This window comes from Athene cunicularia (genome assembly GCF_003259725.1).
Source record: "Athene cunicularia isolate RWA chromosome 15 unlocalized genomic scaffold, athCun1 chr15_part1, whole genome shotgun sequence".
In the NCBI taxonomy this organism is placed as follows: Eukaryota; Metazoa; Chordata; class Aves; order Strigiformes; family Strigidae; genus Athene; species Athene cunicularia.
This window is the reverse complement of record NW_020799121.1, coordinates 10,909,172-10,921,480: the sequence shown is the minus strand read 5'-3', so window position 1 is coordinate 10,921,480 and position 12,309 is coordinate 10,909,172. Positions and strand designations below refer to the sequence as shown.

At 41.4% G+C, this 12,309-nt stretch overlaps 1 protein-coding gene across 3 annotated transcripts in view; it reads left to right on the top strand.

Annotated features, from left to right (window-relative positions):
- The window catches only part of TMEM132C (transmembrane protein 132C), a 765,633-nt gene that overhangs the window by 742,539 nt on the left and 10,785 nt on the right, over positions 1-12,309 (top strand). For all 3 annotated transcript variants that reach the window (XM_026859691.1, XM_026859692.1, XM_026859693.1), the window contains 3 exons: positions 8,936-9,141; positions 9,587-9,860; positions 10,909-11,100. In XM_026859691.1, coding sequence (XP_026715492.1) covers positions 8,936-9,141; positions 9,587-9,860; positions 10,909-11,100 — 672 coding nt within the window. The remainder of the gene's footprint in view (positions 1-8,935; positions 9,142-9,586; positions 9,861-10,908; positions 11,101-12,309) is intronic.

Genomic DNA, 12,309 nt, shown 5'->3' with positions numbered 1-12,309 from the left:
CACTAGATGGGGTTTCCAGGAATCCAGTGTGGTCTAATAATAGACAGGCCATATTCCGTGCAGTCACTTTAATATAATGCTCTCTTCTGTGGTTTTAGGGCAGTACTGCAAGATTCAGTGAAAGCACCAAGGGGTCAGTCTAAACAACAGCCGCTACTGCCAGTCCTCCTCCACTGTAATATGCAGGCAGCTACTCATGGAGTACTCATGATGCCTCTTTTAGATACCTCAGTCCATACAGTCAAAATTGTAGCACTACCCTCATTTAAAAAAATAAACTAGTCATACAGCTTTCTGGAAGGAGTGTAGATAGTTGGACTACTCTTTATAAGGTGTCTGTGTGTTCATTCTCAGGCTTGCAAGTCTTCCCTTGGCTAGCTCCAGAATCAGGAGCTGAAAACTCAGTCTGTGTGAGGCTGCACTGGGAGCCAACACAGTCCTGAGGTAGGGTCTCTGCACGGGGCTGCAGGGACACACCACCAGGCTTAGAAAAACCATGGGATCTCCATCACATCCACTGCATGGTGCAGATACCCCCAAGGGCCACCACAAATATCCTTCCTGAAGTTTGTGTTTGGTGGCTGATGAACTGAAAATACAGTTCCTACTCACCACACCCCGTGTCTCCTTGTGAGTCCAAACCCAGCAGCCTATTTCTCCCATGGCTCCTCTTTTCTCTTCTTATACTGTGTGTTCCTGTGATCTGTGTGAAACTGGAAAGCTTTAAAAACAGGAAAGAAAGTCACAGCATGGAAATTCCACTGGTTTGCTGTTCTGAAGCTGTGTGACTTTGTAGGCTTTTCTTCTGATAAATCTAATATGCTACGTTATATTCTGAACAGAATTGCAAATAGAAAGTCCACCTCCTTGCCCTCCTCCATACTTTTCATAGTCCTGTGATTTACTGGGATCAATATGCGTCAGTAGAGCAGAAAAACTTCAGAGGAGCTTTAGAAAAATGAAGCTTTACCACACACTTCTGTCAGATGCAAATACGGCATATAGGCCAGCAATACATGGAGCTTTCACAGAAGATGTTATATATCCTTAATGCATACCACTACTCCCCAAGCAGTCAGCCTCTGCGGAAATTGAAATTCAAAATTGACATGGTCTGAGATACTTAAATTCAGCAATAAAAGTTGTAAATACCTTGCCATCACATAGTATGCAAAATTTTCAAAAGCTACTAAAGAAACTTTTAAACCATATCCTTGCAGACTTCTTTCCCTGTCATCTCATGCCCAATACCTGCATTAGTGATGTCAGGATGGAGAACCTACACATCCCAAATGAAAAATCAAAACGGAGTGGCAATAACAGTGCCTCAAGTTCCACAGAAAGTGCTTCAAGATCAACTTCAAAGCTGCAAGATCAAGACCAGGAAAGTAAACGGGAGAAATAACATTAGTCTTGTGACAGCTCTAGAGCTATGATGGGAAGATAAGCAGTTTTCTCCAGACCTTTTTGAGTAATACAGTCAGAAGAAACAATAGTTCACTTCTCCTTTCCTTTTCTGCCAATAGCTGCAGTTTACACATTGGGAATTTATATATTGTAGATGCATATTAAGGTAGATGATGACAAGCATTGTGATATTCTCAAACGTGCAACTACTTTTCAAAGTGTGTAGGTGGAATTAAAAATCCCTGCGTTCACCTTGTGATCCTGCTTTGCCATGCAAGACACCCGGGGCCATGCTGCATATATAGTCTGGCATATCCCTAGTGAGCGGGAGCCAAACTCTCTGTTCGGCCCCGTTTTCAGAAATTACTTGACTCGAGAGTGCACAAAACAAGACAGATTTTGTTTTACGTGATAATGCTAGCTGCAGAGAGCTCCTGTGGCTCAGAGCAGCTACAGTTCAGCTTCAAAAGCTGGTCATTTGGGAGCAAATAGATGCCCTCCAGTCTCAGCTGGCATTTTGTGCCCCTTTTACTCTCTCAGTTCTGTCGTAGTGAATGATATTCAGTTAATTAAATGTACTGCTTCTGCTCTGCAAAGCTGCCAGCAAAATCTTTGTAATGAGATTAGATAATGTACAGCCTTTTCCCTAAGAAACGCTCTCTAGCTTTGGGGGTTTTCTACTTAGTTTTGCTAATCTGGCTGCTGATATTGGAAATGCAGACCCTCCTCAGCAGAGAGTCCAAATTGCGTCTAAATAATGGCCCTGATTTTACAGAGTTCTCCTCTTCTTCAGCGCTCGGGGCTCAATCCCCGTGTTATTATTGCGAGTTGCTGGGAACTTTGCCTGAGGACCGATCGCAGGGATTGAAACTGCGTTTGGAATGTGGTAGCTGTTTACAGTCACAAAGCAACACTAGTGTGCAAGCCATGTTATCCATGGAAAACTGCGGACAGGTAGTTCTAAGAGAAGCAGAATGAGGCTTAAATCAGTTATTAAAGTGTAATACCTGCCCTGCTCCCTCATCACTGTTTCCAGAATGGGAGTAATTATTCCTCAACTATTTCACGAAACACATTCTTTTTCTTTGGGTGGGTCATAGGTACAAACAACTCTCAGGGTTATTCTTGCATGTGATGTGAAAAATCAAGCTTTTAATTTATTAGGATGACAGTCTTACCGGTGTTGAGTCTGTGTTACTGTATTTACCTTTAGGCTGGCCCTGTGAGGGGAGCTTTTGGCTTCACTTGCTGAGTGACTCCAGCTGTAGTCAGCGGGAATGAGGAGTGGCTCCGGCAAGTCAAGTCACACCAGCAATTAGCAACTCCTGTAATGGATGCTTCCATTTTAAAGGCTGCTCTAACAGTGTCACAAAGCTGTAAATATCATTCCAGAGATCATGGAAGAGCTCAGGTCTGAAGTCTTACCAGACTTAAACAGTTTAACATGAAAAAATGAATAATATGGGCCTTGAGACAGCTTCCATTTCCCAGTAGTAGGTTATTCAGGATTATGCAGCCAGGCATTGAAATCCTTCTTATCAAGCAGTTGCCATCACCTAATGTTCATGTAGCCTAAAATTTCCATTTTGTATGAAACCATAGTGCTTAATTTTAATTAAAGCTAGAGTCCTATGTAGAGTCTCTCTAAAAACCTCTAGAATTTAAGAGAGGATAATTCCCTTTCTATGGAGGATGTTGTTTAAAAAAAAAAAAAAACCATAGAAGAAATTCTATAGGAAGGATATGAATGTTACAAAATTCTAAAGGATTGTCCAAAAAGCTTGTGGAATGATTATCACTGTCTAATATTTTATATATTATGTGTCAGTATATTCACTGGGTAAGTCATTCTGGTGCTTTGCATTCCTTAATGGAATGAATGACTTTGTTCACAAAGCTTAACTTCCATGAGCCCTTCTGGATGTAAGAGTGATGATACTGAGCTAAAATAGGATTGTCATATATTTGAAAAATGTTGAACATCACTTTTCTTTAGTAATTATCCTGTAAATTTTTTCATTGAAGTTGAGATTCCTTTAAGAGATACTGGAAAAATCTTTTTGCTCATAGAAGTGCTTTCATAAATATTTAAGCATTTATGTAACCTTTGAATATTTTAGCAACATCTACATTAGTATAACAAAAATCGGTAAATGGGTTTACACACCAAAACAGAAGATTCTGAACCTGATGAATACAAGCAGGACATCTGCCATTATCATATCTCCTCATTTCTCTTCAGTCTTAAAGTTCTGAGACTTTTTAAACCTCAGGGTGTTTAATTAAGGACAAACCACACAAACTTCTACTTAGAAAATGGACTGATGCCTCACAATTTTTCAGTGTTCCTAAACTTGACAGGATTGCCATGTTCAAAATGTCTCTTTTTGTCCTTTAAAGCTGTCCTTCAGAGACTGGGCTGGTGTCTCCAGAGGTAAAAAACCACCAGGAGAATAAACAAGCTTCGACTAGACTAGACTCACAGAGTCAGTACCACTCATTTGTATTTTTAGGTCTACTAGTTGTTCTTTCCACTCCTGTGTACAACAGATACAAAACAGAACAGACAGTGTTTTGACTTCACCATCTTTTGAAAGACAGTCTTAGCTTATATTTGACATGAAATTTGTCTTTTGTAAACTATCTGCCACCACCAGTAATTGAGTGAAGATTTCTCAGGAATGTGTAGGGGAATTTAACCCAGCAAAAGTGATATTCTTAGAGAAGCAGCAGCAGCCCCTTTATGGCTGCAGAGTCCAAGGCAGTACATTGTCTCATCCTTTGTGGTGACCTCAAGCAGCTCATGCTCCCGTCTTGTAATTCTGCGAAACAAGAGGTCATGGTGGGATCAAGACCTTAATCTGAAAGGAGTAAGTAAAGGAAGACCCAGAGGTTCTGCATTTGACTGGTAATGGTACTAGGAATCTCCTTAATATTCACTGCAGCTAATGTGTTCATTACCAGATGGAAAGGTACATCCGCTCCCCGGATCACAAAGTCACATACTGCCATAGGTAGTGATTCAGGAGTGACTCTCTCTTGATTTCCAGGCAGTAGTTTTCTCTGTCAGCTCAATAAAGTGTGATTTGTTTCAGGGAGATTCTATCCAAGTGATTTGGAAAGGCAATGGCCTTTGTTACAAAGGGACACAAAAATATAATGCCGGAAAAATAAGAAGGATAAAGAAGAAATCTCTAGGGAATTGTGCTTAGCCCTGTCTTTTACTATCTAACTTCTTTATTTTAGTTTTAATCTGGAGAGAGAAGTTAGAAAAATAGAAAAAAAAAAAAAGGGGGAAACTGCTGAAATAGCATCAGAAAGCTCTTTAAAATGCAAAACTTCTTGCTGATCTGCTATGCAGAATAGAAGAAAAACAATCACTTAAAGGTGGTGGCTAAGCAGGCTTTCCCTTCATCATCTCTCACTTCTTCTGATACCAGAGATAAAAAGCACTTTCAGAGGGAAGATGTTTTCATAGTAAGAGCATAAATACTACAGGAGATGAGAGATAGATCGCTGCTCACAGCATCTCCAGCTTCTATTAGAAAATTCCTTAGCCTCCTGTGGAGAGGACGCACGGATGAGAGCCGGTCATTGTACCGTTCCGTGACCTTCTAGAAGCATGGGAAAACCCTGGAGGAAAACAGAGACATACTTTTATCTATGAAAATGCTTAAACAAATATACTTTTTTAATTAAAAAGAATTTGAGTTCTACTATGATCCGGTTTATTGCTCGTTTAAATCTCATTTCTACTGTTCCTACATGATTCGATGTGACCGTGTTTTAGGTTGTCCCTACCAGCCCTGTGTTTCCATCTCTTTTAACACCACATTAGAACAGATCAAAAGATTTCTGCCAGGTCTGCATCAAATAGCTCCAAACCCGAGTTGATTCTGCTGTTATTTCCATCTGAGTTAACCTGAGCTAAGGGCGCCTGTTGTTGCACCGCATAACCCCTACCCTTTTTTTGTGAGGGGTGTTTGCTTACCAAATCAGAGCTTATATGTGACTTGCTGATGTTGTAAATTGTAGCGAATCAGTACATCTGGATTTGTTCTCTGAGGCTGAGAAATCATTTTTATTTGTTTTTTAAGTGACACATAGAGACAAGTGCAAGGGAAGCAAACCCACTTGCTTTCATTCTGCTAGCCTGCTGAAGCTAAGCTTAGCTGTGTTGCTTACAGAAGCTGTAGACTGTGGAATAGCTTTAACTGAACATTTCTTGAGAAGGAGTATCCTTAATCCTGTACATATGGAGAGCACAGACACATTGTGAGTTAGATATTGAGATGCTTTCTCCTTTTCCTTCCCTGTATAGCACTAGTTGGGAAGTCTGTTGCCTTTCTCTGTCAATCAATGTTGCTTTGAGAATGGACACCTGAAAGAAAGCACAGTGGTTAAAATGCGTAGAGTAATACTATACAATACAAGCTTTCCTCCTCCTGTGTGCTACCTCTTTATCAGAAATACAGGAACAGAAGAAAGAGCATGTGTGAGAACATTAGCAATGCTTATACTTGGTGAAAAGAATAATGTTTTCCTCAATCCAACTCATAAAGACCTGCCACCATTGCTGATGCATGTCCAGTAATAAATATTAACCTGTAGCAATTTTAAAGGCTGCGTGGTAGCTACAGCAGCCACCTCCTTAGGATGCTGTATGTATTTGCTTAGCTGTTTGTTTGTAGCATACCCATGAAGGCATATAGCAGCTTTACAAATACAAATGGAGATTGGATCTCAGCCCAGAACCATTTAAGAATTGCAGTTTTGCTACTATTGTTATTGTGGTTTTTGCCCGGACAGTCACATTTGTTCTGTTACTGACAACACTGGGCTTTAGGTAATATTAAATCATACACCTAGACCAGACCTGGTCTGTCTGAAGCTGAGTATGTTATCAGAAATCTTTTATCAGCATGTGCATGTAGTTTACTGTATGCATAAATGAGCAACTTGTACAACTAACTCAGAAAGCTCATTCATTTGTCTTTGGGATGAATTCCACAGAAATGAATGGCATGGAACCACTTTCAGGATGGCAATGGCTACGGCTCCAAGCAGAATTAAATTAGATCTTATTGACAAGCCTCCCAAAAGCTTCTGCTCAAAGGAAGGTAGGGCTGAGGAAAGAAGAGCCATATCTGAAGCTGCTTTGTCAGATGTTCCAGACGTGGGGGCTTCTCCCCCAGGCACACTCACTACTTCCCATTTGGCTCTAGAAGTTGTTCTGTGCTCCAGATGCAGTGCAGTTCTTGGCTGTTGCTGACCAAGGCTCTCTGGGTTGTGCTGTTTAGACCAGTGGGACAAATTGGAAAGAAAGAGCTGAACTGACTTTCCTGAGGTTGCAGAGGAAGACAGAAATCAGTCTCTGTCAGCCAGTGTTCCCTGTACCCTGAACTCACCGAGGATGTTGTGCCATAGGTAACTTTGATATGTGGTATATTATTTAAATGTGAATTCCTTTTAATTTCAAACATCTAAGAACTAGGCATTTGGTCTAAGATACTTCTCAGGATCTCCATCTCTGGTGGAAAAACATGGGCAGCTTCAGGGAGAGGGGTAATAAACTGCCAAGCATCAAGAGAGCAAAGTCCCCCACTGGCAATTCCTGTTTCCATGCAGCCGTGTCAGCAGCGACACAGCAACCTCAAGTACAGGAGCAGAATGCCCCCGGTGTGTCCCAGGGGCTCTGCACTGCTCGAGGCAGGAATTCCTCCCTGACCAGCAAGTCAAGGCTGTAACTCCTGACATGTACCGCTTGCTTGCACCTGCACTTGGTGTGGTTTTCATGAGAAACACTTTCATGATGTTTCCTCTCCCAGGGTGAAGCTGATGCAATGGCACCATAGAAAGAAGGAGCAGCCCATCTAGGAAAGAGTTCTGAATTACTGCATGGTATTATATTATATTAGATTATGCACCTCTGCTGCATAGTACTTTTAGATTAGATCAAATAGTCATTCTCAAACAGCCTAGTGTAAACTAAACCCCTTTTTGTATTGCCTTTCAAGTTAATACATGTAAAAATAGGGCATGCCATTCATAGTGATAGAATGAAGACATTTCTGCCACCTTCAGACTTTTAAACCTGCCTTAAATGATCTGAGTGAGAAGCCTAAACAGCCTGATGGGTCAGGTGCTGTTTTCAGTCACCAGAGCCCAGTTATAGCATAACCTTCTTAGGGAATGAGTCACAGAAATGTTTGTATTATGTTCTCTGATGTTTCCTTTTGCAATGACACCATTAAATATTTTACCAGTACATGAGCAGTGCCTAAACCTGGCAGAGGATACAAACGGGATGTGTATGTCAGACTGGGAACAGTTAAGCCCCTGTATCTGTGGTCACAGAGGACATCCATCTGTTTGATTAGCCTGGGGATGCAAGCATTTCCAGCTGATCATCTTCATTTGAATAAAATGATATTGAGAATGGCAGTGATGGTAAAAAGAAGCAGATGATAATATAAATATATGTTCAGGTGGGGAGACACATTGCCACCACTAACGGTACTCGTTATGGGTGATGAAATAGAAACCTGATGGGGTAGGAGCAAGAGCGGGAGTTGAAGAGATCTGCTGGGTTTACTGTTAATTTCTGCAGACATACCAGCTCATTTAGTAATGTAACAGCTCCCACTGATAGCCACTTAATGGTTGATTAATGTGCCACAGGATTTCCCCAGACATTTATGACACCTTTAGGAATAGATATGACAATGACTTTATCACATGGAGTCACTTCATACTATCTGCATCCCTCTTAATGATTTATATATTCAAGAGTGATTTTATCACTAGTACTCAGTAACGTAATAAATGAGAAAACTCAATGGCCTGTAAATTACAACATTGATTAAAGAAGTGATTACTGATATAACTCTTACATGGCTGTGATAATGCTTGCTTATATTTCAGGACAGCATTTACGTGTTAATGATAAATCTACTGCAGTGATTAGGAATACTTTACAGCTTTAATCAAAATGTATACATTTAAAAACATAATGTTTATTGTGGAGGAAATGAGTAGACTTCTGTTACTCTTCAGGAGATGAAATCCACTCCAGAGCCAGCTTTGTCTTGGTGACTCAAAGCAGTGTCACCCCCTGATGAAGGCAGTCATCAGGGTAGAGCTTTGATTTGCTGCTTCCCTCTACTGAGACCTGTTTAGGTTTGTTGGGTTCCTCTTGACCAAGCCGTGAAGGAGCCTTGCTCACTATAAATTCCACACCACTGTGATCAGCTAGGGGCTCACTGCATAACAAACAGAAAATCAACCACCAGCTTCATAGATTGTAACCAGTCTTTAGGCATCTCCAGCATAATTATGCCTCCTGAGCCAATGAAGAATTTTTCTGTTCAGCTGCTCCCATTGTTAAAGGCCATCATTAACTTGCATAAAGAGAATGGAGCCTTTTTTGTTTGTTTTTTGGTCTGGGGATGCCAGGATTACACTTTGAACGTGTTTTGTTGCAGTGATTACCTTTTCTTCTTTCTCTCTCTCTCTTCCCCCTGCTTAGGTTTCTGACAGATGTGACTATGTTTTTGTCAATGGCAAAGAAATGAAAGGCAAGGTGAATGCGCTTGTGAACTTCACCTATCAGTATCTGAGTGCTCCTCTGCAAATCACAGTCTGGGTTCCACGCCTGCCTCTTCAGATCGACATTTCGGACACAGAACTGAGCCAAATAAAAGGCTGGAGAGTCCCAGTTGTTTCCAACAAGAGGTGGGTTTGAGTTTCTAAATTTCTTGGGTGTTTTTGAGTTGATTTTAACTCTCAGCAAGAACAGCTGCAGGGATTGCACCCAAAATGCAGCATCTTTCCCTGAGGAACAGCAGGACTGGAATCCCAGGTTTGCACCGGACATCTGCAGATATAATAAAGCTTTTAAAATTTGTGACAGTTTTGCTTCTTTGTGTGTGTCTGTCCACTGTTGTGCTCTGGTAAGGTCCACTTGTAGAGTTGTTGTTGTTCCATCATCCTAACAGAGGAAAAAGTGGTATTTATATGGTCCTTCATCATACTAGGTAGCCATGAATCAGCAAAGCTCCAAAAAAAACAGAAGGGAGGGCTGTTATTTAAGGGGATACTCTCCATGAGAACTGCAGTGTTAGTTTTCCCTGATGTTCTTGAAAATGTTTCTTTATGCTTCATTTTCTTATGAAAAAAGACCCACCAGAGACAGTGATGATGAGGACGAAGATGAGCGGAAAGGAAGAGGATGCACTCTGCAGTACCAACATGCCACAGTGCGAGTCCTCACCCAATTTGTAGCTGAGGATTCTGGCCCTTGGGGTCAGCTGAGCTACCTGCTGGGCTCAGATTGGCAGTTTGACATTACAGACCTGGTGATGGATTTTATGCAACTGGAGGATCCTCACATTGCCAAGCTGCAGGAAGGCAGGATTTTGATTGGACGGGAAGTAGGAATGACAACGATGCAGGTACTGTGCTCTAGACTGCCACATTCTGCCATTCCCACAGAGAACCTGTGTGTGGGCATAAATCCAGTATAGTGTTCTGCTGTCTTGGAACAGGATCATTTCCCATTACATTCCCGTGACCTTCTAGAGTGTCACATACAGCATTAACCAACCCAGTGATCCCAGCTGGAGGTGCTCTGAGGCGTGCAGCATGGCCCGGAGCTGGAGGCCATAGAGCCTTAAGGGATGTTTAGCAGAGGCAGCATTTTCAGGTCAGTGAGAAGTCAGAGCTCTGTGGGCCACCACGTAGATGCAGTCAGCTGATGGACACCATTTTGACTTTTCAAGACAGAGATCTTTCAGTTGTGCCAAGTTTCTTTTGACTTATTTAAACATTAATTCAGGAAAAAAAAAAATAAAATGACAACCTGGTTAGTAACCCTGAAAGGCACAAGTGGCCAACACCATATTTCAGTTCTGCCCCAGCTGAATCCTTACTAAAGCCAGTGCATAAAGAGTAAGTATAGCTAATCTGGACTGTAGGTATGAGATGAGGACGGTGGAGAAGACAGTATGTGCATGAACTCGCTATCCTTAGTTCCATAAAGAAAGCAGGATGACCCTTAGTTTCAATAAAGGGAAGGATATCTTACCACCTTCATGTTCCATGAGAAACAGAAAAGACAGATGAGAATTTCCAAGCAAAGAAATGAACAAACCCTAGATCTTGCTAACCTCCCTTTGAAATGGTTGTGAAGTCAGTCTGATGAGCTTATCCGTAGTGGAACACAGAATAACAGGAGATAAAAGTTCTAAATCGACTCTTCTAGTGAAATGATGCAAATAACATAGTATAGCTCTCAGTCCTGTAGTCAATCTTCTGAGCCATAATGTCTCCACTGAGTGTTTTTCTGACCCTGCTGATGACATCAGACTGCCTTTTCAGTGTGCTCTGCCATTTCATTTCAATGAATAAGGCTTTGGAAACAAGGGGGAACGATGACCTTAAGAAAAGTTATTTTAATTGATCAGCCTTTTCCTAAGTTGATTCTTCTGTGTTTTTCCAAAGGTTTTGTCTCCTCTGTCTGACTCCATCCTGGCAGAGAAGACAGTGACTGTGCTCGATGACAAAGTGACCATAACAGACCTCGGAGTCCAGCTGGTGGCTGGGCTTTCACTCTTTCTTCAGCCAAGTGCAGCAAGTAACCGGGCTATTATGGCTACAACCGTTGCCCAAGAGTTGCTTCACACTCCTAAGCAGGTAGTGTACGCTCCGAATTTACTGTTGTTGCCTTTTGGGATGGGGCAGTGTTTTATCAATGTGAAGTACAGATGATAATTCCTAACAGTTTAGAAGTTAGACTTGAAACATGTCCGTGTCAGTTGCTTTCCTCTAGAGGTACTCTGGCATTGTCTTCTCATTTCTTCCCTTCAGATAGGGACTTAATCTGCAGTAAAAGTTCTGACTACGGTGAAGTTTATATTATTTACATTTTTAATACCCTTTCTTTAAATGATGCAACATCTGTTTTTTCACAACGCAGGCAGTCTTTGGACAGTGATCCTTGTTTGCTGTATGAGCCTGCCCTTGTTTTCCATGCCAGAGAGCACAGAGCTCTGTGTGTCACAACAATTTAATATTTCGAAGAGCTATAAAATAGAGGCAGAAGATAGCCAAATACATTTCTTTTCCCTCCTGGAGTCACGGCAGACTGCCAGGCTCCTCTCTCCTTTTATTTTTTAGATGGATTTTGGGGGGTTCATCATTCAGTTCATGTGCTGATTCTACTTATTTTAAGCCAGCAAATTCCCGGGTCTGTATAAGGAGTCTTTCAAGCAGCATGTTTCAGGTCACAACCCACACGGAAAAGACTGGAGAAGACCACCAGATCAAGGCAAACAGTTGCTCTAGAACAGATTAAAAACAAGGGTCAGTAGCAGTAGAACAAGCTGTATGCTCATTGCTCTTTCTGTCAGTTGATTTGAAGAGTGGGACTGGGGACCATGCAATTAAGTCTATCCACAGCTACTCTTCTCCCAGAAACTGTATTTCATCTGACATAGATAGGGAGAGATCTCAAGTCAAGTTTTATGGCCCATTTTCATGATTATTGCTACCTAATTTTCTGGAACATAAAAATAATTTAGATTGTTTTATAACTTAATGACAGGAAGATGTCCAAACTAGAAGGACATGCTGCCCATCTGTTCCATTTACTGCATCCTGTAAACATAAGAATCTTATGTAATTAACCCATTTATACCCTTCTCCAGGGCTTAGGAACCATGTCTAACACATTGTCTTCAGACCAAGACTGTAAAAGCAAAAGCTAAAGCATGCCTAACCCAATTCTGTTATGTAGGACAGAGCACCATTTGTCCTGCAGCATCATTGGAAGAACCATGGCTTTGATTACAGATAAAAGAGCTCGTGAATCTGGAAATGTTGCACAGATATATTGTCAGCCTC